Source organism: Emys orbicularis, chromosome 7 (assembly GCF_028017835.1).
Source record: "Emys orbicularis isolate rEmyOrb1 chromosome 7, rEmyOrb1.hap1, whole genome shotgun sequence".
Lineage (NCBI taxonomy): Eukaryota > Metazoa > Chordata > Testudines > Emydidae > Emys > Emys orbicularis.
The window spans coordinates 78,532,914-78,560,533 of NC_088689.1; the positions used below are offsets into that span (position 1 = coordinate 78,532,914).

Here is a 27,620-nt window from a genome sequence, read left to right on the forward strand (position 1 = left end):
GCTGGACGGCACCTAGCGGGGACCCCAGCAGGCTATGCAGGGGTGGGTTCTGGGAGCCAGGCCAGGGCAGCCTGCCTATGGAGTCCAGCAGCACAGCCCTGATGGGTGCATGAGCGGGTGGAGGCCTCTGTTCCTTTCAAGGCCCTGTACTGAGCTGTGCCCTGTGCCCGGGCAGATCCAGCAGGCAGCAGAGCGCCTGGAGAGGAACTTCGTGGACAGCCGTCAGCTGAAGGTGTGCGCGACGTGCTTCGACTTGTCCGTGAGCCTGCTCAGAGTGCTGGAAATGACCGTCACACTGGCCCCTGAGATTTTCCTCGACTGGAGCCGCCCCTCCTCGGAGCTGCTGCTCAGGAGACTCGCCCAGGTACATCCCCATGCTGGGAGCCGGTGGAGCAGGCGAGAGCACCCCCTGCTGGTGGCAGGATGGCATGAATAAAGAGCCCCCTTCCCGAGTGTCCCTGTTAAAACTACCAACCCAGGGGATCCAGCATCAGTTTCTCAGGCTGATGCACCTGCGGGCAGCTATTGTGGGAGAAATCTGGCTGACTCTAGACGCTGCCAAGCCCTCCTGTGTGATTAAGCTTTTCCAGCAGGCACCTCATCAGCCCCCTACCCCACAGAAACCCGTCCCAGGCAGAACTCCCTGCAGCCCCATGAGGGAGACGAGATGCACGCTCCGGACTGCACACTGGGGACCTCCCCATGCCAGTGGCTTTCACATGGTAGCTGCTCAGATCATGCGGAGATGGCAGTTGTACAAAGCCCTGAGAGAGAGGAGATGCATTAATCTGCTTGCTGTGAACTCAAGGGAAGCAGGGGAGGGGGATACCTGGCCTTACTTTGAACCTGAAATCAAGTTAGGTTGGGTATTCCAGACCTGGGCGCACACTCTGGCTGTGCCAATGCCCTTCAATCCTAATCGACAGCCCTCTGCTGTTCCAGTCCCTAGCTTCCACCCCTTCTCAGCTCTGCCAGTGCCCCCGGCGACTGACCTGCAGCCCCCTGCTGTTGCTGTTCTAGGATTTCCTCCTCCACAGCTCTGCCCTTGCTCTTTAATCATGACCCATTGCTATTCCCACCCTGGCACCTCCATCGCCAGCCACAGCCCTGTGGCTAAAACTAGTATAACTAAAGTCAGTTTAGCAACTTCCCTTCTGCAGTCCCCATCCGCACGTAGCCTTGAACTGACACAATGCTTGGTTTTACAAGTCCCCTTTGGTGTGCAGAGCAGCTGCACTAGCAGCTTATTGAAATGAGGAGTAAAAGGTGACTTGACCCCAGGCCAAGTTCCTCTGCAGGGAGAATGTGGCTGTGAGCAGAGGGCTCTGACATCCAGCAGCCAAAGGCAGAGCACGAGCCAGGACAGGTTGCTGAATTTGGCAAAGATCAAACGAAGCATGACCCCAGCTGTCTGAGTGAGGCCCTAGTCCCTCGGAGCAGATTGCCTGGGCCGGGGGGATTCTCCGTCCTGGGAATCTGTAAATCGAGACTGGACGTCCCTTTCCCAGAGCTCTGCTCTGGCCAGTCACCAGTCATTGGCTGGAATTGCGAGGTGATGTTCCCTGGCCTGTGCTAGGCCCAAGGCTGCACTAGGTCTTAAGGCTCTCTTCTGTGTCTCCACTCTCGGAGAGGTTACTTTGGGCAAGGCCATGTCATCTGGCCAGGGCTCCAGGCAGGGGATGCTGTGCCAGGAGTGACTAGGTACAAGCCCCCTGGGGCCCACATTGGCCAGCTGAGCTGGCAGCACAGCTCCGAGCCCAGCCACCTGCCGGAGCGCAGTGGCATGCCCCTCGCTTCCTGTATGCTCAGGGTTGTAATCGGGGGGCTGCAGGAGGGGTGCAGTACAGGAGAGGGGAGCACCACCAGCAGCTTTCCCCGGGCATGCTGTTGTGTGCCATGCCTGTATCCCAGGATAGACCACAAGAGGGCGTGCTGGCAGGGTCAGACGGTATGTAGCCAGGGTGGGGCCTCGCTGCCTTGAGAGGGGACAAGGCCAGTGAAGGGAGTTATACATATGCAGGTAGGGCAGAGTGAGGGCTGGGGTGGGGGAGTGAGAGTGGGCCTGTCTGCTCCCGTGGCTCGCCCTGCTGCAGACAGGGAGCACTGGGTGCCCAGGTGGTGCTGGCACCAGACCTGCCCTGTGCCATAGGGGTCCCGCTGGAGCCGGCCCTACTTGGCTGCCCCAGGGATTTGCTTTCAGATGAAAGAAGAGTAGCCATGATGGCAGCAGAGCAGGCGTGCTGAGTGAGCTGAGGTGGGCTGTGTGCTGGAAAGGGCACGCCCAGAGCCTCAGCTGTCCCAGTGGGGGTTCACCCTGGAGCCTAACAACATTCAGTTTCACTGCCAGGCAAGGCAGAAGTCTGCTGCTCGTCTGGGTGGAGCTTGGTTGTATGTGATTGCTCAGCAGCCTCCTGGGCCTGAGCTGTTTCCTTGCTGTGCTTGGGGACCAGCAGTCCTAGTCCTGTTAGATCCTGGGCTCAGCAGAGAGCTCCTCAGGCCATTGGCAGCTGTTAGCCAGCAAGCGCCTACACCCAGCCCTGCTCACAGCTGGCATTTGGTTGGCCCACTCTGACTAGTTCTGCCATTGGCCACGATGTGGCCTGGGACTGTAGCTTTTCCTTGGTGAGAGCTTCCTTCGGACTGACTGCAGCCTGGAATGCAGCCGGTGTGACTGCCCATGTGTTCAGCCTCTCACCGCTGCAGACTGTGGCCCATTGCCCACCAGGGGCTACCTGCACTGCGTGCCCTGCTGATGTGCGTGTGGCCTGCTGGGAGTCAGCGTGCACCCACAGAGGAAGTGTTGCACTGCTGCTGCTGTCTCATGCAGTGCAGCTGCACTGTCCACTCCTGATGGAACGCTGCATGCTGGGAGCTGCAGTTCCCCCAGGCATCGCCCTGGTAGGGATGGGAGGGCTGCAGTCAGCTCTGTTGTTGTGCTCTGTGGTGTGGATCCTTAGCAATCCATGGGATGCGCTCAGCCAGATGCCTCTTGTCTGGCTGGCGGGAGGTTCAGGAGTAGCTAGTGGAAGAGGGGCTATCTCCTGCCAAGGCCCTGCACGTGGCAGGTGTGCTCTCAGGGCGATGTGCTGACTTGGGGCTGGGGCTGACAGCTGGAAAGGGGCTGTTCCGTCCTGCTCAGGCGGGCTCCCTGTCCAGGAGATAGGAACAATCTCTCCTGACATCTCTCCTGTCCCCGCACAGCTGTTGAACCAGGTGCTGAATCGGGTGACAGCCGAGCGGAACCTGTTCGACAGAGTGGTCAACCTCCGGCTGCCAGGTGAGTCACTCTTGTTGGGCCTGGCTGCCTCCTTGTTTGTCAGGAACTCACTGGTGGCTGTGCGGGGGGCCCAGGGGATTCAGGTGCTCCCCCTTGCCAGTGGAGTGATGTGGCTGTGTGAGTGCTTTGCAGAGATAGGCCCGGTCTGTCATCTTCTGGGGCTGTCATTGGGTGCTGGGCTATGTGGCCAGGAACCTCAGGTGTTGCGGGCTGGGGATATAGCACGGGGCATTCTTCTTCTGAGTCGGACAGAAGGGTGACCTGCCAACCCAACCATGGGTACTTGCAGGACAGGCTCTAGGAGATGTAAACAGGACTTCTGAGCATTGTGCTCACTCCCGATTCCTTGGCTGTTTCCATGAGACCCTCTGTCCTACCGCATGTGTCTCTGCCTCCCTCACTTCCCCTTTGGGTCCTGGCCTCTGGGGTCTACAGGCACCAAACTCTGAGCAGCTGTTAAACTGCTGCCATGTGGCACTCTAGGGAACTGGAAAGGGGGCTGGGAGCTGGGATGGGAGGTGCCCGTAGAATGGAGGCTGATCTCCCTGCCCTTCACTGGCACAGGCAGAAGTCCTTGTCTAGTTACGCGTTGCTGAGTCTGTCCTTGGGCTGCGCGGCTGGATTTGGGGAAGGATAGTGCTGTGCTAGCAGCCACCTGCTGTCCCTGCATCGCAGACCATCTCCCCACTTGCATTGCCAGGGGACGGCTGAAGCATAGCCAGCAGATTTAACCAGCATGCTGCTGGGAAGTAACTGGAGGCGAAGCCCCTGGGCCATGTGGTACTGCTGAGTCAGCCTCTTTCTCCTCCGGGAATGATGTCTCATCAATGTCGCCTGTTCCCTTGAGACACAGCTCATCTACACTCCCCGTGGGAAGGCTCCAGTCAGCGCCCCCCTCCCATATCACACCAGAGCAGGGCACCAGCCCCAGGGTGGGGGGGAGCCCCTCTTTCCTGAGGCTTTGGAGAAGTCAGTGGTGGCCATGGGGAGATGCCTGCGACCAGGGCCATGTGAAAGGTGCTTATGTGGTTTGGGGGAGTACGAGGCAGCGCCTCTGGCCCAAGGCTCCCCCAGCGCAGCCATGGGTGCAGCTGAGGTGGGCTGCTGCAAACAGAAGGATGGCTGTCAGAGCCGGGCATGTGCTGGGGTGGGGTACGGCCTGGCCTTCCCAGCCATGGTCATTGCTCTGGCTTTGCTCTGTCCCTCAGGGCTAGAGAGCGTGGATCATTATCCAATCCTTGTGGCTGTGACGGGGATTCTGGTCCGACTCCTCATGGACACTGACTTCCAAGGGTGAGTGACTCCTCCTGCGAGAGGCAGTGTCGCCATGGGGCTGTGCTGTGGTGTAGCTGGAGATGGACTCAGCCTTTCAGAGCCTGGGGATGGGAGTCCCTGCCGGGTGTGTGCTGGTCGCTAGGGCCAACATATCTGCCCCACAAGGTGGGCTGGACAACACATTCACTTCACTCCCTCTGTACTGGCCCAACTGCTGCTCTGCCCTGCCTCGGCTCTGCTGAGACTTCTTCCGTCTCCTAGGCCTGCCTGCCCAGTGATGAGCTCCCAAAATCCTAAGAACCAGTTCCCTACCGGTTCCTCGGCGGCACTTTGATGGCTGGGGGCGGTGTCTTCACTCGCTCTGGGTGAAGTACCTGCCGCCGAAATGCCGCCGAAAACCCGGAGCAAGTGAAGACACACACACACCCCGCCACCAAAGTGCTGCCGAGGACCCGGTAGGGAACCGGTTCTTAGGATTTTGGGAGCTCATCACTGGGCAGGCAGGCCTAGGAGACGGAAGGAGACCCGGTAGGGAACCGCGCGGTGAGTACAAGCCGCGCATGCCTGTCTCTTCCCCCCCCCCCTCCCCCCCCCCCCAATCGGACTCCAACCCATGTCCTGCCCCCGACTGCCCCCCTCAGAACCTGCAACCCATCAACCCCCCCTGCTCCTTGTCCCCTGACCACCCCCTCCCGAGACCCCCCCCACCCTAACTGCCCCCCAGGACCCTACCCCCTACCCAACTCGTCCCGCTCCCTGTCCCCTGACTGCCCTAACCCCATCCACCACCACCCCAACAGACCCCCAGAACTCCCACGCCTACCCAACCCCCCCCCCGTTCCCCGTCCCCTGACCACCACCCCCAGAGCCTCTGCCCCCTCCAACCGCTCCCTGCCCCTTATCCAACCCCTCCTCCTGGCCCGGCCCCCTTACCATGCTGCTGTATAAGGATGCCGCGTGGCCGCTGGAGCTCGCAGCCCCACCCCCTTACCATGCCACTCAAAGCGGCAGGAGCTGCAGAGCTGCCCAGAGTGCTGGCGGCACAGCGTGCTGGGGCTCTGCGAGGGTGGGGGGGAGCGGGAGAGGGGCTGGGGGAGCCTCCCCAGCTGGGAGCTCAGGCGGGCCGGACGTGGCCGCGGACCGGAGTTTGCTCACCCGTCCGCCCCTTTAGGAACCGGTTCTACACCGGCTTCTAAATTTAACAACCGGTTCTTGCAAACCGGTGCAAACCGGCTCCAGCTCACCACTGTGCCTGCCTAGCTGTGGAGGGGGCAGGCGTGCTCCCTTGAGCACAGAGCTAGCCCTGCTGTCCTCCTGCCGCAGCGCCCCCACTGCTCCGTACACCCCGCTCCTTTTCAGATTGGCCTGTGTCCCATGGCAGCAGCGAGCGGACACCTGCCCAGCCTGCTGGTGCCTCACCTCCACTGTGCTGCTGTCTGGGGTGTTGCCTTTCTTCTTAACTGGTGGCAGTTTAGCCCTCAGGCAGGGCTGCACACACGTGTACACCTCTAGAACTAGCTGTGTAAAATACTTCGTGGCCCTCATCGCCGTAGCGTCTGGGGGCCACTCCAGCTCACGTGTCACTCCCCAGCCTCACTGGGGCAGGGCAGGGCTCCTATCCCGCTCTACAGATGGCAGCTGATGGCTGGAGAGCCCGAGTGACTTGCTGAGACCAGGGAATCAGTTGCAGAGTAGGGAATGGAACCCGGGTCTCCTGCGTCCCAGGTTAGTCCTCTACCCCATGCGCTAACTGCCTTTCTAAGCTGGCTGCTCTTAGGGTGTCCTGGCAGGAGACTCAGCCCTTTGTGCGGCTGAGATGGAGCCTGCTTTGGCAGCCTAGGTGAGTCAGGAGAACAGCTCTGCCTTCTGGGGTCCCAAAGCCTTGATGTGCTGTTACTATAGGAAATGGCAGGGTGGTGCCATGCGACCCTCGACTTTTTCATGTGCAACCTTCTGCCTCCCTCAGTTGGCTCTGGGCTGGCGGCTTCTTAGTGCCAGGGTGGTGAGCTGCCCTTCTAGGCTCCATGTGGGCTGCCTAGCACTGGGCACATACAGATTGAGCTCACCTGGGCAGGCGGGGGCCTGGCACTTGCCTTGCCTCACATCAGTCACAGGCCCTGGCGTGGCCACTTCTCTCCAGTCCCCATCCTGGCCAGCACTGCTGCGAGGCAGGGCCACCTCTCCCAGGGGTGTTCTGGGTGGATGAGGGCTTGCATTGGCTGTGTGTGAGGTAGGCAGGGGCTGGAGGGACACCTGGGAACTATGGAGATCCCAGACGTAGCCGGCAGCAGCTCCCAGTGTCCTGCTCCTGCCCCACGGCAGGAGAGGAAGGTGTCGAATCCTTGCTGTCCTTGTGTCCCTGTGGTGTAAGGAAGTGACACAAATGCCTGTAGTCCACTGCAGCAGCCTGTGAGCAAAGGGGCCTCTGAACTAGGTGCCCCCTGAAATCACCATGCATGGAGCTTACTGTGGGGAAGGGGCTGGCAAATCCATGAGTGATTTCACTGGCCAGGTGGCTGAGTGTCATGGCAGCAACAGTTGTTGCCCCCTTTCAGGCTGTGCTGTGCCCAAGCACGCTGCTGTGCTCACGGCCATATCCATGAGGCCAACAGCATGGACAAGCCCTGTCCAGGGAAGGGGAGCAGCACGGTCCTGCCAGGCAGGACACCCTCTCCTCCTTCTTGTCTCAGAACGCCCAGGGGCCATGGTGCAGGCTGAATGCATGTCCTGCAGGCTCTGGGTATGTATGTGTGCTTCCTGCTGAGATCCCAGCCCATGTCCAGGTGGGCCGCTCAGGCTAGCTAAGATCCACTTGGCTTTGTCTGTAAACGCATGTGCATTCTCCCCGAATGCCTTCTGCCTCCAGCTCTGCCTCGTCCCCTGCTGGGAGACCCCAGTCCCCATCCTCCGCATCCCACTTTCCCTCTGTGCATGTGGAACAAGTTAGTCCCTGGCTTTGCAGAGAGCAGAGCCCCATCTGGCTGGGCCGCTCAGCCCTGCAGTCAGACTCGCTCTGATCCTTCTCTCAAGGACTCAAAGATGTACACAAATGCATCTAATTATATCCTGTCTCCTGCGGTCCCTGCACCAGTCACACAGCCCTGAGCATGACTGTGCCAAGTGTTCAGCGCAAGGTCACTAATCAGTGGCCTTTTCTGCTTTGCAAATGCAAACAGGCTTTGCTCTCCCATAGACTTCACAGAACTGCTTGTTGTTGCTGGCAGCTCTCCCTTTGGAAGGGGCTCAGTACTGTGATGGGGAGTGAGCTCCGGGGGCACCTCCCTGCCCTGGCCTCTACAGCTCCTGCCCCTACTCAGGTTGCTGGACCTGTCAGCCAGAGGGAGGGGCAAAGGCTTTCCTTTGTGCCCGCAATCAGACCCATGCAAACTCTGGGAGGGCAGCACGAAGAGCGTGGTGTTAGGGGTATGCAGGGGCCCAGCGGAGCCTCCATAAGGGGACGTGTGAGATCCCAGCTCAACTCTCGGCAGCTGGCAAGGCTGTGGGTTGGCACTTGGTAAAACCCATCTCTGTCCTTATGTGAACCAAGCAGTTCTGACATGGAAATCAGCAAGGCTTCCAAGCTGTGGAACCTCGGCAGGCCCCTTCTTGGGCCCCCTCTTCCTCTCCCTTGCTGGCTGTCAGAAAGAAGGGTGAGCAGCAACCCCGACCATGGACACTACTAACCCTTGGAAGGGCAGGCATCATATTCCAAGCAGTGAGGCAAGCGCCGCCCCCACACACACCCCGACCCCCTGAACAGTGCACATCTGAGTTAAACCTCATGGTTGGAACAGGAGTATCCAGATGCCCTTGGGGGCAGTGGCCAGCAGCTCAGACAGGAGATTGCCATGTGGCAGGGCAGTGAGCAAAACGCAGCGACTGTAATCCAGCCCCCGCAGGCGTGGAGGCAGCAGCTTCCTGGGCGGCATGGACCTCAGCTCTGATCCCATCTGGCAATTCCTGTGCTCCTGAAAATATCAGGGAAAGTTCCTTGCACTGTGGCTTGTTTAGTCAGGAAAACATCTCCCCCAGGGCTGGGATTGGAGCCCTGTTGCTTGGGGCATTTGTGGTTAGGCTAGTCCTGGCCAGGCCCAGAGGGACCTAATAGAGCTCTTCCATCGCTGCGTGATTTTGTTTGCCTGTTGTTTGATCCATTAAACCCTGCACTCGCTTGTCTGCAGGGGAGATTCCTGGGCTGGCACTCTCCTGTTTCAGAGCTCAGGCGGCTGCAGCCAGGGCTGGAATACTCAATGGGCCGCTGTTGCACTCTGGCCCATGCTTTGGCTCCTCTTGGAGTACAGGGGCCTGGACCCCGCTCCCATGACTGAATTGCCCTGAGCTGGAGGTGGTGTAGTGGTCAAGTGAGAGGAGAGTTCAGAAGGTGCCTGACAGGAGGGGGCCTGGAGCCAGGCAGACTCAGCTGGTGTTTGAGTGTAGCATCAGAGAGCAGTCCAGTTACCCCAGCAACGCATTGCCATGGGGCAGGAGGCGACAAGGCATCTCATTACAGACCTTCTCTGGTGGGGCGAGCCCCCTGGAGCCAAGAGAGGAGCGTTTCCCCAGCAGAGCTGATGAGAGGACCTGCACTGACCATCATCCTATTTCAGGGCTGGACAGAGTGGGCTCGAGAGAAGCACTGCAGTATTTAATACCTCCGGTCACGCTGGTGTTAATTGTGGTGAGTCACAGCTCTCCCATCACACCCTGTCCTACTGCTCATTATACAGCTCTCCCTGGGTGGTTGTTACCACATGACTTCCCAATGCTTCCCGGAGGGGGAAGGCAGAAAGGGATGGCTCTAACTACCGGTGTTCAAGTGTGGGGAGCATTCTCTGCAAAGAGAATCGGGGGCTTGTTTGACTGGGGCACAAGTCCCAGTGCTTTACCCCTCTGCTTTGGCTGGGCAGGCCACTTTTATCACTTTGGAGGCCTGGATTCCAGTTTGCTTGAAATCACTAGGGAAGCTGAGTTTGGCCCCATGTAATCCTTCCTGGATGTCAAGTTCAGCACCAGCATTTTGCTGCTCGGCAGAACAGAAGAGTAGCGGGGGGCTGAGAGTTGGATTGAGGGGCACTGACAGCTGTGTTGGGGGAAGCCCAAGCTAGAATAGCAGAGACTGCAGTGCCAGGCCAGGATTTGTCAGCAGAGCTGTGGGGAACCCTGCTCGGTGCGCCCCTGCCTTGCGCTTGGTTCTAGTTATTGTTGATCTGTTTTCACTAGCACAGAAATGTACTAATGAGAACAATTGACAGGCAGGGCTGGCCGCAGCAGGGCTGCCCGCAGTGGGCCAGTGGGAAGGGATTAAATGTAATCCCTCCTGGAGCAGCTTTAGGGAAGGGCCCTGCCACACCTGACTCCCCTGCCCTGCCAGTTCAGACCCTCTCCCATAGTGGGACAGCAGAGGGAATGGGCCACAGGCTGGTGTGGGGGTGCCTTATTTCCTTTCCCTCGGTGGCAGCCTGGCAAGGGATGGGGCTGGAGACAGGGAGCTGGCACCAAGCGGCAGAGATCAGGGACTCTAACGAATCCAATGAGTCCCTGAATCCGGATCTCCAACAGCTGCCTGTGCTGGTGAGAAGCCATGCCCTGGTGTCCAGCAGGGGCCAGCGCACCACCTGGGATAGACCATATGACTTCTGTTGCCTGGCCTATAGGAGTCCCGCTCCACCCAGTTGGGGAGGTGGCTGCTGGTGATCACTGGACACCCCAGATCCGCTAGTCCCCTCCCTAGGGCTCCCAAAATACCATAAAGGACTTAAACCTTTATCTCACAGGATATTTTTGCTCTGCCCTATCCAGAGTCTCCTCTTCTATGGGGTTCAGTTGTACTTAGACATTTCTACCCTCAAAAAACCCACATCAAAGAAGAGTCTTCCCCTTCTACGTCCACAAGCTGGAGTATCCTCCCACCGCTACCAATGGCACCACTGGTAGAGCAGGACCCTACCTTTTCATTGAGCAAATCCAATGCTCCAGACGAGCCTCCCCGTGAGGGAAATGAGCCCAGACAGAACCCATAGGAGGCACAGAGGAGGCTGGGGTGTGTCAATCTCCTCACCGGATGAGGTAATTGCTCCATCCTCCCCTTGCCTCTCCAACGACCACGCGCAGTACCAGGAGCTGTTACAGAGGGCAGCAAGCGAGCTTCAGATATATCAAGGAGGTCTAGAACACACAGCATAGTTTACCGAACATCCTTCAGCCCTCTGGCCCTACTAGGGTGGTCCTTCCAGTGAATGAGACCATTTGGAAACCCACCAGGTCTGTGTGGCACATCCCTGCCTCCTGTGTCCCTACCCCAAAGAGGACTGAAAAATGATATTTCATGCCAGCTAAAGGGGCAGAGATTTTATTTACTCATCCAGCGCCCAACTCCTGAGTGTTGCAGGCAGCTACAGGGAGGTCCAGAGCACAGCACCCCAAGACCACCCCAACTGACAAGGGTGCTAAATATCTTGACCTCTTGGGAAGAAAATATTTTCATCAGTTACTCTCCAATTCAGTGTTGCTAACTACCAGTTATTAACAAAGTACGACTTTGCAAATTATTCTAAATTTCTGGAATTCAGAGACAAACTTCCTCAGGAAGACAGGGCTCAGTTCCAAGCCCTCATTGATGTAGGCAGATTGGTGGCTAAGACATCACTCCAAGAGGCAGTGGAGAGCCATCACCACAGCTGTAGTCATGAGGCATGAATTGTGGCTGCATTTTTTGGGGTTCCCCAGGAAGGTTCAGCATGTCAAAGGGAAGGTTCTGAATGATAAGTCTAACATCTTCAATGAGAGGTCACTATGCTCTCTTAAGGACTCAAAGACAACCCTCTGCTTCCTAGGTATTTACACTTCATCCTCGAAGAGAAGACACCACAAGCAAACTTAGACCCAGAGTTTCCCCCACAGACCTTTCAGCACTAGTGCCCTTATGAGCCACTACGCAAGCAGAGTTCAGAGACCCTAATACATGGCTTCTTCCACCTCTACGGCCACTGCCCAGCCCCACTTGCTAGCTAAGGGGTTCTTTGGATGGAGTGCTCAAGGACCGCACACAAGTATTGATGCCATGCCCGGTGTCCTGTCTCCTGTCTCCAACAGAGGCTAGTAACAAAGCTTAAGGGGGAGTGAGCAGAACAAGGCAATTTTTTGAGAGATCCACCCCATGTTCCCTTCCTTGCTTCTGACAGTCAGACATTTATGTTCCCCCTGAGTAAGGGGTTACATCCCTGACCACCTTGGCTAATAGCCATTAATGGACCTATCCTCCCTGAATTTATCTAGTTCTCTTTTGAACCCAGTCATACTTTTGGCCTTTACAACATTCCATAGCAATGAGTTGCACAGGTTAATTGTGCATTGTGTGAAAAAGTACATCCTCTTGTTTGTATTAAACTTGGGTGACCCCTGGTTTTTAGTATTGTGGGAAAGGGTAAATAACACTTCTCTTTTCACTTTTTTCACACAATTCTATCCTATCACCCCTTAATCATCTCCTTTCTAAGCTGAACAGCGCGAATCTTTTTAGCCTCTCCTTGTATGGAAGCTGTTCCATTCCCTTGATTATCTTTGTTGCCCTTCTCTGAACCTTTTCCAGTTCCATTACATACTTTTTGAGATGGGGCAACCAGAACATCATTATTCCAGGTGTGGGCGCACCATGTATTTTTATAGTAGCTTTATATTTTCTGGTTTTCTATCCTTTTCGTAATAGTTTCTATCATTCTGTTAGCCTGTTTGACTGCTTCTGCACACTGAGCTGAAGTTTTCAGAAAGCTATCAATGATGACTCCCAAGATCTTTCTTGAGTGGTAATAGCTAATTTAGAGCCCATCATTATATATGTATAGTTGGGATTATTTTTTCCAGTGTGCATTACTTTGCAATTATCAACACTGAATTTCATCTGCCATTTTGTTGCCCAGTTTTGTGAGACCCTTTTGTAACTGTTCAGTCAGCTTGACTATTTTGAGTAATTTTGTATCATCTGAAAACTTTGGGACTTCTGTTCACTCCCTTTTCCAGTTCACTAATGAATATGTTGAATACAGGACAGGTCCCAGTATGGATCCCTGGGGGACCCCGCTGTTTACCTCTGTCCATTGTGAAAACTGACCATTTATTCCTACCTTTTGTTTCCTGTGTTTTAACCAGTTACTGATCGATGAGGGGACCTTCCCTGTTATCCCGTTATTGCTTAATTTCCTTAAGTGACTTTGGTGAGAGTTTTTGTCAAAGGCTTTCTGAAGATGCACTATATCCACTGGATCACCCTTATTCGCATGTTTATTGACACACTCAAAGAATTCTAATAGATTGGTGAGGCATGATTTCCCTTTACAAAAGCCATGTTGACTCTTCCCGAACAAATCATGTTCATCTACGTGTCTGATCATTCTGTTCTTTCCTATCGTTTCTACCAATGTGCCGGCTACAGAAGTTAGGCTTACTGGCCTGTAATTAAATATATATATAATCCTGGATATAGTGCCAGGATTGCCTCTGGAGCCTTTTTAAAAATCAGCATTACATTAGCTACCTTCCAGTAATTGGTTCAAGTGATAGGTTACATACCACAGTTAGTAGTTCTGTAATTTCATATTTGAGTTCGTTTAAAACTCTTGGGTGAATCCCATCTGGTCCTGGTGACTTCTTATTGTTTAATATATCGATTTGTTCTAAAACCATGTTCTACTGACACATCAATATGGGACAGTACTTCAGATTTGTCTCCCAGAAAGAATAGTGCTGATGTGGTTATCTCCCCCACATCCTCCACAGTGACCACAAAGGCAAAGAATTCATTTAGCTTTTTTGTAATGGCCTTGTCTTCCTTGGTTGCTCCTTTAACACCTTTGTCATCTAGTGGCCCCACTGCCCTGTTTGACAGGCTTCCTGCTTTTAGATAGATTCATAGACTCCAAGGTCAGAACAGACAATTTGAGATCTAGTCTGACCTCCTATATAACACAGGCCAGAGAACTGCCCCACAATAATTCCTAGAGCAGATTTTTTTTTTTTAAATCCAATCTTGATTTAAAAATTGCTGGTGATGGAGAATCCACCACGACCCTTGGTACATTGTCCCAGTGGTTAATTGCTCTCACTGTTAAAAATGCATGCCTTATTTCCAGTCTGAATTTGTCTAGCTACAAGTTCTTCTGATGCATTTAAAAAAATTCTTACTATTTTTGCATCTTTAGCAAATTATTTCTCAGATTTTTTTTTTCTTGGCCTGCCTTCTTACATTTAACTTGTCGGAGTTTGTGCTCTTTCCTATTCTCCTCACTAGGTTTTGACTTCCAAATTTTAAAGGTTGCCTTTTTACCTGGCCTCCATTACTATGCTGTTTAGCCATTGTGGCATTCTCTTGGTCCTCTTAGTCTTTTAGTCTGTTCCTTTATTATGGTGATTTAATTAGTACCCATGCTACCTGCAGGCATTTAACCCTTGTGACAACTCCTTTTAATTCCCATCCAACAAATGTCCTCATTTTTATGTGGTTCCCCTTTTTAAAGTTAAATGTTACTGTCTTTGGGTTTTTTGGTATTATCCCCTCTACTGGGATGTTAAATTTTAATTACATGTGGTCACTATTACTCGTGGGAGAGTTCAGCTATAGTTATCTCTTGGACCAGATCCTGTGTTCCACTTAGGATTAAATCAAGAATTGCCTCTCCTTTTGTGGGTTCCAGGACTAGCTGCTCCACGAAGCAGTCACTGATGGTGTCTTGAAATTTTCTCTCTGCAGGTAACATTTACCCAGTCAATATGAGGATAGTTGAACTCCCATATTGTTTCAATTTTTGCTTTTGTAGGCTTTCTTTCACATACAGTGCCACTCTCCTACCAGCACAACTGTCAAGGCTGTATCCCTACTTTGAACTTTAGGGTACAAATGTAGGGGCCTGCATGAAAACTGCTAAGCTTATCTACCAGCTTAGCTCTGGTCCCGCTGCCACCATTCTCGATGGATTCCCTCCCTGGGAAGCCTTGAGAAACCTTTCACCAATTCCCTGGTGAATACAGATCCAAACTGCTTGGACCTTAAACAAGGAGAGATTGACCCTTCCCCCCTCCTTCCTTTCACCAACTCCTGGTGAATACAGATCCAAACCCCCTTTGGATCTTAAAACAAGGAGAAATCAATCAGGTTCTTAAAAAGAAGGCTTTTAATTAAAGCAAAAGGTAAAAATCATCTCTGCAAAATCAGTATGGAAAATAACTTTACAGGGTAATCAAACTTAAAGAGCTCAGAGGAATCCCCTCTGTCTTAGGTTCAAAGTATAGCAAACAAGATAAGCACTCTGGTAAAAGGTACATTTACAAGTTGAGAAAACAAAGTAAATCTAAGACGCCTTGCCTGGCTTTTACTTACAATTTTGAAATAAGAGAGACTTGTTTAGAAAGATGGGGAGAACGTGGATTGATGTCTGGTCCCTCTCAGTCCCAAGAGCGAACAACCCCTTAAACAAAGGACACACACAAAAGCCTTTCCCCCCCCAAGATTTGAAAGTATCTTGTCCCCTTATTGGTCCTCTGGGTCAGGTGTCAGCCAGGTTACCCGAGCTTCTTAACCCTTTACAGGTAAAATGATTTTGGAGTCTCTGACCAGGAGGGATTTTAGTACTGTACACAGAGAGCTGTTACCCTTCCTTTTATAGTTATGACACGCCCCCCAAATTACAGATAGTGTTGGACGTTTGGTTCCACACTGGCTGTGATTTCTTTCCTGGAGCTTTAGGAGAAAACAGAGTTAATAAGACACACGTATCTTTAGACATACTACTGATTATATAAAAACTAACAATATGTTTTATTCCAAAAACAATTGTTAACCAGTTAACTCTGGGAAACTTTCCCGGGAGAGTGCATCAGCCACTTTGTTAGAAGCTCCCGAAATGTGTTGTATTTCAAAATTAAAATCTTGGAGAGCTAAACTCCACCGAAGAAGTTTTTTGTTATTTCCCGTGGCGGTATGAAGCCACTGTAGCGCAGCATGGTCTGTTTGTAGTTGGAAACGCCGTCCCCAAACATATGGGCGTAGCTTTTCTAGCGCGTACACAATGGCGTAGCATTCCTTTTCGCTGATTGACCAGTGGCTTTCCCTCTCAGACAGTTTCTTGCTGAGAAACACGACAGGATGGAATTCTTGATCTGGTCCTTCCTGCATTAAAACTGCTCCCACGCCTCGCTCGGAAGCATCTGTGGTTACTAGGAACGGTTTGTCAAAGTCTGGGGCCCTTAGCACAGGGTCAGACATGAGTGTTGCCTTAAGCTGGTTAAAGGCCTTTTGACACTTATCAGTCCACTGAACTGTATTTGGCTGTTTCTTTCTGGTTAGGTCTGTCAGCGGGGCGGCGATTTGGCTGTAGTGTGGTACAAATCGCCTATAATATCCGGCCAAGCCTAAGAAGGATTGGACCTGTTTCTTTGACTTTGGAACCGGCCACTTTTGGATAGCATCCACTTTGGCCTGTAAGGGATTTATAGTTCCTTGACCCACCTGGTGCCCCAGGTACGTCACTCTGTTTTGGCCTATTTGACACTTTTTAGCCTTAACAGTTAGTCCTGCCTGCCGGATGCGCTCGAAGACTTTTTTCAGGTGCTCCAGGTGTTCTGTCCATGAATCAGAAAAAATGGCCACATCATCGAGGTAGGCAACTGTAGATTCTCCCAATCCTGCTAGGTAACCATCTACAAGTCTTTGGAAGGTGGCGGGTGCATTTCGCAACCCGAAAGGGAGTACATTGAATTCATACACCCCTGCCTGGGTGACGAAGGCTGACCTTTCCTTAGCGGGTTCATCTAGTGGTACTTGCCAGTACCCTTTGGTTAAGTCTAAAGTAGAGATGAATTGGGCATGTCCCAATTTTTCCAATAGCTCATCTGTGCGTGGCATTGGATAGTTGTCAGGACGAGTTACAGCATTTAGCTTACGGTAGTCCACGCAAAAGCGTATTTCCCCATCTGGTTTGGGAACTAGAACCACTGGAGATGCCCATGCACTGGTAGAGGGGCGGATTATACCCATCTGTAGCATGTCCTGGATCTCCCTTTGTATAGCCGCTTGGGCATGAGGTGACTCCCGGTAGGGTGGGGTTCTAATTGGGTGAGCATTACCTGTGTCAATGGAGTGGTATGCCCGTTCGGTCCGCCCTGGAGTGGCTGAGAAAATCGGTGCAAAGCTTGTGCACAGCTCCTTTATCTGCTGTCGCTGCAGACGTCCCAGGGTCGTGGAGAGGTTCACCTCTTCCACGCCACCATTCCTTTTTCCTTCATAGTAGACACCTGCAGGCCACTCCGCGTCATCAGTTTCCTGGGCTGTAAACTGGCAAACGTTTAATTCTCTAGAATAAAAGGGCTTAAGAGAATTAACATGGTATACCTTAGGCTTTATGTTGGAGGTGGGGGAGGCTATGAGATAGTTAACAGCTCCTAGGCGCTCCTGGACCGTGAATGGTCCTTCCCACGACGCTTCCATTTTATGGGCCTGGAGCGCCTTTAAGACCATGACTTGGTCTCCTACTTTGAAGGACCGTTCTCTGGAATGTTTATCATACCAGGCCTTTTGCTCTTCCTGAGCATCCTTTAGGTTTTCTTTAGCAAGGGCTAAAGAGTGTCGGAGGGTGTTTTGTAGGTTGCTTACAAAGTCCAGAATGTTAGTTCCTGGAGAAGGCGTAAACCCCTCCCATTGCTGCTTCACCAACTGTAATGGCCCCTTAACCTCGCGGCCATACACAAGTTCAAATGGTGAAAACCCTAAACTGGGATGTGGTACAGCCCTGTAGGCAAAAAGCAACTGCTGCAACACTAGGTCCCAATCATTGGAGTGTTCATTTACGAATTTACGTATCATGGCCCCCAAAGTTCCATTAAACCTCTCCACCAGACCATTGGTTTGATGGTGATGAGGGGTGGCAACCAAGTGATTCACCCCATGAGCTTTCCACAGGTTTTTCATGTTCCCTGCCAGGAAATTAGTTCCCGAATCTGTAAGTATGTCGGAGGGCCACCCTACCCTGGCAAAAATGTCTGCTAATGCCTGGCACACACTTTTAGTCTTGGTGTTGCTTAAGGGTACAGCTTCCGGCCATCGGGTAGCAAAATCCATGAAAGTCAGTACGTACTGCTTTCCTCTGGGTGTCTTCTTTGGGAAAGGACCCAGAATATCCACAGCTACTCGCTGAAATGGGACCTCAATTATGGGTAGTGGCTGGAGAGGGGCTTTAACCTGGTCTTGGGGCTTTCCCACTCGTTGGCACACCTCACAAGACCGGACATAATTAGCAACGTCCTTGCCCATTCCCTCCCAGTGGAAGGACTTCCCCAACCGGTCTTTGGTTCTGTTCACCCCAGAATGGCCACTGGGATGATCATGGGCTAAGCTCAAGAGCTTTACCCGATACTTAGTGGGAACTACCAACTGTCTTTGAGGATGCCAGTCTTCCTGGTGCCCACCAGAAAGAGTCTCCTTGTATAAAAGTCCTTGTTCTACAACAAACCGGGATCGGTTAGAAGAGCTGAGAGGCGGTGGGGTGCTCCGTGCCGCCGCCCAAGCTTTCTGAAGGCTGTCATCTGCTTCCTGCTCGGCCTGGAACTGTTCCCTTGATGCTGGAGACATCAGTTCCTCCTTGGACTGTGGACTGGGGCTTGGTCCCTCTGGAAGCGATGTAGGTGCTGGGGCTTTTTCCATTGACTGTGAACCGCTGTCCGCTGGTGCACTATGTGGTATTTCAGGCTCTGGCTGAGCCTCTTGGGTAGGGTTATCTGCTGCTTCCGCCAGTTTAGGCTCGCTGGTGTCCTCTGGCATTGGAGTTGTAGACGGGGTTGCAAGCGCTGGACTCAGTGCTGGCAATGGTTCTGGTGCTGGTTGTGTTGCCAGTTCCGGTTCTGGGACTGGCTTTGGCTGGGTCTCTGGGATTGGATCCACTACGGCTGTTGCAGTCGTTGGCAGGGGATCCGGTTCCACCACCTGTGGTTGGGTCTCCGGTAACACAGACGGGGTCCTGGTGGACGGCTCAGGAACAGGGATGGGGGTGAAAGCTTGCTTAGCCTGGCTGCGGGTGACTATTCCCACCCTCTTGGCTAGCTTCACATGGTTAGCCAAGTCTTCCCCCAGTAGCATGGGAATGGGATAATTGTCATAGACTGCAAAAGTCCACATTCCTGACCAGCCCTTGTACTGGACATGCAACTTGGCTGTAGGCAAGGTTACAGACTGTGACACGAAGGGTTGAATTGTCACTGTAGCCTCCGGGTTGATGAGTTTGGGGTCCACTAGGGATTGGTGAATAGTTGACACTTGTGCCCCAGTGTCCCTCCAAGCGATAACCTTCTTTCCGCCCACTCTCAAGGTTTCCCTTCGCTCCGAGGGTATGAGAGAGGCATCTGGGTCTGGGGTTCTTTGGTGTGATTGGGGTGTAATGAACTGTAATCGGTTGGGGTTCTTGGGGCAGTGAGCCTTTATATGCCCCAGTTCATTACATTTAAAACATCGCCCTGCTAAGGTATCACCGGGGCGATGTTGGTTGATGGAGACTGGTGTGGTGGGGTGAGAAGGCGTCTGGGGTTTCCCTTGGGATGTGGGTGGGGCCTTGGGTTGTCCCCGGTGATAAGGTTTTGTTTCGGTTTGCCCCTTCTGATATTCGCTCCAACTGCTACTAGCTTTTTTCTTTTCTGTCACCTCCACCCATTTGGCTCCAATCTCCCCCGCCTCGGTTACAGTTTTGGGCTTCCCATCTAGGATGTACCTTTCTATTTCCTCAGGAACACCCTCTAAAAACTGCTCCATTTGCAATAGGAAGGGCAACTCTTCCGTAGATTTAACATTTGCTCCTGATATCCAGGCATCCCAATTTTTCCTAATGTGGTAGGCATGTCGGGTAAATGACACATCAGGTTTCCACCTTAGGGCTCTGAACCGCCGACGGGCATGCTCAGGTGTTAGCCCCATTCTGATTCTGGCCTTGTTTTTAAAAAGTTCATAACTGTTCATGTGTTCCTTAGGCATTTCAGCCGCCACTTCTGGTAAGGGTCCACTGAGCTGCGGCCTCAGCTCTACCATGTACTGGGTTGGAGGGATGTCGTATCCAAGGCAGGCCCTTTCAAAATTTTCTAAGAAGGCCTCAGTATCATCGCCTGCCTTGTAGGTGGGGAATTTCCTGGGATGGGAAGTGGTACTTGGAGAGGAATTGTTAGGATGGTCTGATGCATCCTGCTTAGCACGTGCTGCTTCCAGTTCATGCTTCCTTTCTTTTTCTCTCGCCTCCTCTTTGGCTTTTTCCTGCTCCATCTCTCTCTTGTGGGCCTCCTCTTTGGCTTTCTCCTCTCTTTCATGGGCCTCCTGTTTGGCTTTTTCCTCGAGTTTTTTAATTTGAAGTAGTCTCTGATGTTTTTTCTCATTTTCTTCTGCTTCTAGTCTGGCCAGTTCTAGTTTGCTAGCTGCTTCACTGGTAGTCATTTTCCTGGTTTTCTTGTGCTGGGTCTCACCCTCTGCAGTTGACTGAAACTGGGATGTATTTAGCTCAGGCTCCTGCTGAGTGCTGCTGAGTTAACAGAGAGTTTCTAACTAGCTACTTCCGAGGATGTAAAAAAGAAAAAAAACACAATTCAGCTTGTAAATTATCTTTACCAGTTGTTTGCTCATTAATTGAACCCTTCTCTTAACAAAGGACCTTGTTAAAAAAACTTAACACCTCTGCCTTCAGGCAAGGAGAGATAAGATATGCATCTACCTTCAGCTCTGCTCTCCAAGCAGCTAGAAGGAAAAAAAAATCTCTTACTGGCTTTTGGGTTTAAAACGATCCCACCGCTGTGCCACCATGTCAAGGCTGTATCCCTACTTTGAACTTTAGGGTACAAATGTGGGGGCCTGCATGAAAACTGCTAAGCTTATCTACCAGCTTAGCTCTGGTCCCGCTGCCACCATTCTCGATGGATTCCCTCCCTGGGAAGCCTTGAGAAACCTTTCACCAATTCCCTGGTGAATACAGATCCAAACTGCTTGGACCTTAAACAAGGAGAGATTGACCCTTCCCCCCTCCTTCCTTTCACCAACTCCTGGTGAATACAGATCCAAACCCCCTTTGGATCTTAAAACAAGGAGAAATCAATCAGGTTCTTAAAAAGAAGGCTTTTAATTAAAGCAAAAGGTAAAAATCATCTCTGCAAAATCAGTATGGAAAATAACTTTACAGGGTAATCAAACTTAAAGAGCTCAGAGGAATCCCCTCTGTCTTAGGTTCAAAGTATAGCAAACAAGATAAGCACTCTGGTAAAAGGTACATTTACAAGTTGAGAAAACAAAGTAAATCTAAGACGCCTTGCCTGGCTTTTACTTACAATTTTGAAATAAGAGAGACTTGTTTAGAAAGATGGGGAGAACGTGGATTGATGTCTGGTCCCTCTCAGTCCCAAGAGCGAACAACCCCTTAAACAAAGGACACACACAAAAGCCTGTCCCCCCCCAAGATTTGAAAGTATCTTGTCCCCTTATTGGTCCTCTGGGTCAGGTGTCAGCCAGGTTACCCGAGCTTCTTAACCCTTTACAGGTAAAATGATTTTGGAGTCTCTGACCAGGAGGGATTTTAGTACTGTACACAGAGAGCTGTTACCCTTCCTTTTATAGTTATGACAACAACCTACTCTCATTCTTGTATATATTATACCCTGTATTACCATGTCCCATTGACTATCCTCATTCCACCAAGTTTCTGTGATGCCTGTTACACCAGTATCCTTATGTAATGCCAGGTACTGTAGTTCACCCATCTTAGTATTTAGACTTCTAGCATTTCTGTATAAGCACTTGTATATTTTGTCAACATTCAGTTGCTTGCCTTCATGTGTTATATTTAAATGGGACACTGTTTCATCTGGCTGTTCCTCACTAGCTCTTACCTGTACTTTACAACTTTTTTCATACACTCTTTACTAGGATATAGAATTTCCCCCTTTAATAAATTAATCACTAAGGGATGGCTCTGCCCAAACCATGTACTCCTCTACACCAGTCAGCTGTCCCCCAGCCCTTAGTTTAAAAAAATCCTCTATAACCTTTTTAATTGTATATGCCAGCAGTTGAGTTTCTCTCACCTTCTCACCACACACCCCCTTCCCCGCCCCTTCGCAGGGACCACTCTCACAAGGTGTCAAGGCTGTATCCCCACTTTGAACTTTAGGGTACAAGAGTGGGGGCCTGCATGAGGACTTCTAAGCTTAACTACCAGCTTAGTTCTGGTCCGCTGCCACCATTCCCTACCCTGGGAAGCTTTTAGAAACCTCTCACCAATTCCCTGGTGAATACAGATCCAAACCCCCTTGGATCTTAAAACAAGGAGAAATCAATCAGGTTCTTAAAAAGAAGGCTTTTAATTAAAGAAAAAGGTAAAAATCATCTCTGTAAAATCAGTATGGAAAATAACTTTACAGGGTAATCAAACTTAAAGAGCTCAGAGGCCCCCCCTCTGTCTTAGGTTCAAAGTACAGCAAACAAAGATAAACACTCTAGTAAAAGGTACATTTACAAATTGAGAAAACAAAGTAAAACTAAGACGCCTTGCCTGGCTTTTTTACTTACAAGTTTGAAATATGAGAGACTTGTTTAGAAAGATGGGGAGAACCTGGGTTGATGTCTGGTCCCTCTCAGTCCCAAGAGCGAACAACCCCTTAAAACAAAGAGCACACACAAAAGCCTTTCCCCCCCCCCAAGATTTGAAAGTATCTTGTCCCCTTATTGGTCCTTTGGGTCAGGTGTCAGCCAGGTTACCCGAGCTTCTTAACCCTTTACAGGTAAAAGGATTTTGGAGTCTCTGGCCAGGAGGGATTTTAGTACTGTACACAGGAGAGCTGTTACCCTTCCCTTTATAGTTATGACACAAAGACATCCTTAATCAGGAGGTGGGGTCTTCCTCTTTCAGAGTTAGGTGGTAGAGCAGGTGTCACTCCAACATCAAGGAAAGGAGTTCTACTCCCCATATTTGAGTCCCCCCCCCCAAAATGGAGGATAGAGACCAATTCTTGATCTATGCCACCTAAATGTCTTTATTCACAAATCAAAATTTTGCATGGCAACATTGTCATCTGTAATTCCCTCCCTGCAGTTTGTGGCCCTCAACATGAAAGATCCTTACTTTCATGTGGATTTTCACTAGTCCCACAGAAGGTTTCTCAGATTCATGGTAAGGCAAGAGCGCTGCCAGTTCAGAGCACTCCCATTTGGGCTGACAACAGCACTTAGGGTCTTTGCAAGAATCTTCTCAATGGTGAGTCTTCTCCCAGCTGAGACGCAACGGCCGCACTGTTTTCCTGTATGTGAACGATTGGTTACTAATGGGCAGCTCAAGCCAGGTGGCCTGGTTGGCTATCCTGTTCTTGCTCCACCTTCTGGGATCACTGGGGATCTGCATAAACAAATAAATTCTCACTTTGACTCTGAGGACTATAGATTTCATAGGAGCGACCCTAGAGACATCCTCAGGAGAAGCCTACCTGCCTATAAACAGAGTTCAGGCTGTGAACGGTCTGATTAAACCAAGTCACCCTCTGACCTCTTGCCACAATCAGGATCTGCCTTTCCCTACTAGGCTGCATGGTGGCATGTACGTCTGTGACACCGTTTGCCAGACTCCACCTTTGTTGCCTGCAGGCCTGGCTTCGGTCTGTTTACACACTGGACAAGGACAACATGAATGACAGGGTAACAGTCCTACCAAAAGTCAGAGCCTCTCATATGGTGGATGAAACCAGATCAGCTGTGAGAAGGAGTTTCTTTTCTTCCACCCATCCGCAACGCAACCATAATTACAGATTCATCCCTTATAGGATGGGGATCCCACATGGACAATCATAGTGCACAAGGCACATGTCAGAACAGGTTGTGGAGTAAAAGCCCCATTGCCCAGACCCTTAAAATTAGCCTGGCCCCAGCCTGAGGTAATGTGCTGTGGGCGCCAGCCCTGCCGGGGCTCTGCAGATGGGCTAGCTGGCTGCCAGGAGTTGAGCTGCTCCCTTGGTCTTCGGGTGACTGCTCTAGCATCAGCCTAGCTGTAGTCCCTGGTGGTGCTGAGGTTACTGACTCATGGGAGAGTGGCAAGTGCTCTCTAAATGCCAGTCAGGAGTAGTCTCCCTCCAGCAACCTGCTGGCAACCCAGCTGCCTTTGACTTTGGTGGTTCGTAGCAAGAGCAGTAAGTGCTTGGTGAAGATCAGGACCTACATGGCTCAGCCAAAGGCCTTGTCGAGCTAGGGAAATGAGTGGTGCCCAACACCTACTGACATTGGGAGGTGCGTTAGCCCCAGTGCCTGCGTCCCGCTCTTTGCTCCTCTGTGCTGTGCTGGCATCCCACTAACTGAGTGGGTGCAGAGCCGCTTGGCCAGCTGAGCTGTACAGGGCTCAGAGGAGGTGGCTCAGGGCCTGTCTCTCCCAACCACGCACGTGCTGGGACTAGTGAGTGGCAGGAGCAGGGATCCAGGCTGTGTTGGCGGTTTTCTGGCAAGTGCAGGCCTGGCAGAACTTTGCATGGACTCAGGACAAGTTTGATACCCTGCATTGCTGTACACAGCCCGGGCTGTGGTGTCTGCCCAAGGACAGGCCGAATGGGGCACAGCCCTGTGTGTCATGGATCCAGCCCACACAGCAGCAGTAGCTCAGTGGGCCTGTGTGCTCTCCCAGAGCACAGCCAGGGGTGGCAGCTCCCAATGTACCATAGTGATCTAGCAGCTAGGACCCGAAATGCCAGCCCCCGGGAGGCTCAGCAGGCTGCTCCCAGCCACCTGATCAGGGCCCTGAGTGGGTTTGCTGAGAGAGGATGGTGTGTTCTGGGGGGACAGCCCTCAGTAGGGAGGCTGGGTCCAGGACTGTGGTCTTCATTGCTAGTCTGATCCCTGCTAAGAGACCTGAGTGGCTTCAATGAGCCTCTGTGCTCTGAGTACCCCCTTCCCCCCTGCAGGAGCTGAGGCAGTGTGGGCGCTGGACCCCTCCCACTTGGGCCTTCCCCGAGAGAGGCAGCTGTGCAATGGCGGCAGGGCTTTCCTGTGCACAGCCAGCTTCAGAGAGCCCCCTGGAGCAGCCAGGCTGGCACTGGGCTGCTGTGGGAAGGGGATGGCTGGTTAGAGCCTAGAGTGAGCGCTCCCATGGGGCAGCAGGCTGCAGCGCTCTGCCCTGCTCCCTCAGCTGTCCTGTGTGTGTCCCTGGGCTCCTCCTCAGGGCATAGCCCTGCATCCCCGCCAGGCTCCCTGAGGCAGGAGCGGGGGAGTTTGGCTCCCACTGGAATCCTGCAGGGATGTGAGCCTGGCACCCTGCGCTGCCCCGCCTCCTGACGCTGAGGGAAGCGCCTGGTCAGAGAGTTAAAGCTGATGCGCCCATAATGCAAGGGGCCTGTGATGTGGGAGGCTGGCCTGATGGGGGTGTGTGTGATTGAAACAACCTTGGTTTCCTTGTTTCTTCCATGGCTGGCCTGGCCCTGCTCTGCCCAGCTGGGTGGGGTGGGGGACAGGCAGTGAGATCACATTACTGGAGAGGGGGAGAGATTCTTGTCTGGGTTCTTCTCACCCATTTAACTCCACTGCCTGGGAGGCAGCTGTCTCCACGCATAGGCTCCGGGGACTCCCACCTCAGTTCTCTGCTCCTCCAAGGAGACCTCCAGCAGCACCGGGGAGATCAGAGCACAGGGAAAGCACAAACCGGAGCAAAGCCTTGTTGGGCAGGAGGCAGGGTGAGTCCTCTCTACCCCACGGAACTGCAAAGCACTCTCCTCCCCCCTCCCCGCAACAGAACAGTCAGGACTAAGACATGTCGCCTGGGCACTGTGCTGGGAGTAGGGAGAGGGCGTCTGCTGTGGGATTCTTGCTCCCCTAGTCTGCTCTCCTGGCTGCCCTGGCAGATCCTCCCACCCCTCGTGCTGGACCCGGGTGGGCACCATGTCTGACTGACGTAGCATAAGAGCCTTTCTGCCAGGACTTGGCCATCAATGCTGGGCTGTGCTGGCCATTGCACTGAGCATGGCAGCAGGGACTAGCGTGAGCTTGGCCCCTACCTTGGCCCACAGCGCTGGAGGCAGCTCCTCCTGGACCATGCCCTGCATCCAGGCTGCCCTCGGCTCCTCCCAGAGCATTCATCCCCTGGTTGCATGCGGTCCTGTGCCACCATTCTCTGACTGGCCAACTCGTGCCCCAGGCGTGCCCTGGGATTGTTTCCAGAAGGGGATGGATGCTGAGGCTAGCCTGTGCCCCAGTGCCCTGGGAACGATTTAGCCCCGGCCTTAGACCTTTCTGTATGATAGTGCACGGGCACACAGCTGGCTTCCCCCAAGCAAAGCTCTCAGGGTGGCTGGCCCTGCTCAGACCAGAGCTTCCCACACTTGGTCATGGCATGGCCCATCTCTTAGATGAGTGCCCGTTGGGGTGTGAGGGGGTCCATGAATAATAGCTCATTGTAGGGAGGTAGCTAATGTTGGTACAGCTGTGAGCAAGGGGCAGCTGATCCCAGCACACATGTACCCCTCATGTTGCTACTCCCTTCCTGCAACCTGCCTCCTTGCCATGTGCTGTGCCCATCACCTAGCTGCCCACTGCTGTCTCATGAGAAAACAGGGTCTGTCTACAACTGACTGGGGCTTGGGCTGCAAAACAGTGGTGAAGACGTGCGGGCTTGGATGGGAGCCTGGGCTCTGGAACCCTGCTGGGGGAGGGTCCCGTAGCCTGGGCTCTAGCCCATAGGTGCCAACTCTGTGGGTGCTCCAGGACTGGAGCACCCATGGGGAAAAATTGATGGGTGCAGAGCACCCACTGGCACCTCCCTGCCCCCACCCCACTTCTGCCTCCGCTCCACCTCCGCCTCCTCCCCTGAGCAGGCCGCCGCGTCCTGCTTCTCCCCCCTCCCTCCCAGCACTTGCACCGCGAAACAGCCCAAGTCTGAATGTCTACACTGCAGTTTTATAGCCCTGCAGTCTGAGTCAGCTGGCACGGGCCAGCCTTATGTGCTGTGTCGACAGACCCAGAGCAACTGTAAAATGAGTCGGTGGTCAGAGTGAGGCTGAGCTGCATCCCGGGTCTCCCTGTGTCTACTGTGGGGGGTGGAGGCGCAGGAGCACCTGAGCCCCTCCGTGCTGCCTGGTGCATGGGCATTCTAAGTGTCGATGGGAGGTGTCGAGTTTAGAAACCAGTGGGGGAGGAATCCTAGCAGAGATTTCCCACTCCTTCTGGGGTCTGGTTGCTGCTGTTGGTCTGTGACCTTCCCTGGAGCAAGCAGGATGGCGGTGAGGGGAGGGCGCTAGGTTCTGTTCCTGGCTCTGCCGTGGAGTTGCTGCAGTTAACCAAGTCTCTACTTCAGTGTCTCCATCTGTCCCGTTGGGCTGCTGGGGTGAGGCTGAATGGACTGTCAGGGAAGAGGCTGAGTGCTGTGCAAGATGCTGCCCGACGTCAGTAACCGGCTGATACCTGCGCAAAGCTCCACAAAGGCTGCAGGCGTGAACCCAGCCTTGCTGTCTACACCCCTCTAGGGCCCTGCAGCACCCCCTGCCAGGCACTCGGAGCAGGAGTTACGGCTGGGCACCTGAAACACACAGGGGGTTGAACTAGATGACCTCCTGAGGTCCCTTCCAACCCTGATATTCTATGACTGCCCCTTTCCCCAGCTGTGGCTGGAGTGGAGCTGAGGCCCCCTAGCTCTCCTGAGGGTCTGTGCTGCGTGCCCACATTTGACCATTGCCCCTGCTGCGTGTGCTGGCACTGAGAGCCGCTGACACCGTGGCTGTCTTTCATGCAGCATCCGTGTGCGCACACCTCCGGCCAGCTGTGTGTGTGGGGACGAGCCTGTCAGCCAGCAGCAGCAGAGCGCTAATGAGACCAGACAGGGCCCTTGGGTGCGGGAAGCAGGCGTTCAGGCTCATGTAGCTTGTCACGTCCTGGACACAGCTCCCAGAAGGCGCCTGGGGTCCAGAGCAGGAGGGGGTGTTTTGCACCCAGCAAGGGATGAGGCTTGTTGACATGGCAGGCTGTGAATGTGAACCCCGGAGAGAGTCCCCTGGGGACACACTTCCCCAGCATGAGGGGGCTGGGCTCCGGGTTAGCGTGCTG

At 53.0% G+C, this 27,620-nt stretch overlaps 1 protein-coding gene across 1 annotated transcript in view; it reads left to right on the top strand.

Annotated features, from left to right (window-relative positions):
* Nucleotides 1-27,620, top strand: part of RNF123 (ring finger protein 123) — a 136,674-nt gene that overhangs the window by 82,076 nt on the left and 26,978 nt on the right. Inside the window, 3 exon segments of the mRNA XM_065408775.1 lie at nucleotides 176-364; nucleotides 3,202-3,277; nucleotides 4,486-4,570. Of these exon segments, the coding sequence (XP_065264847.1) occupies nucleotides 176-364; nucleotides 3,202-3,277; nucleotides 4,486-4,570 (350 nt within the window).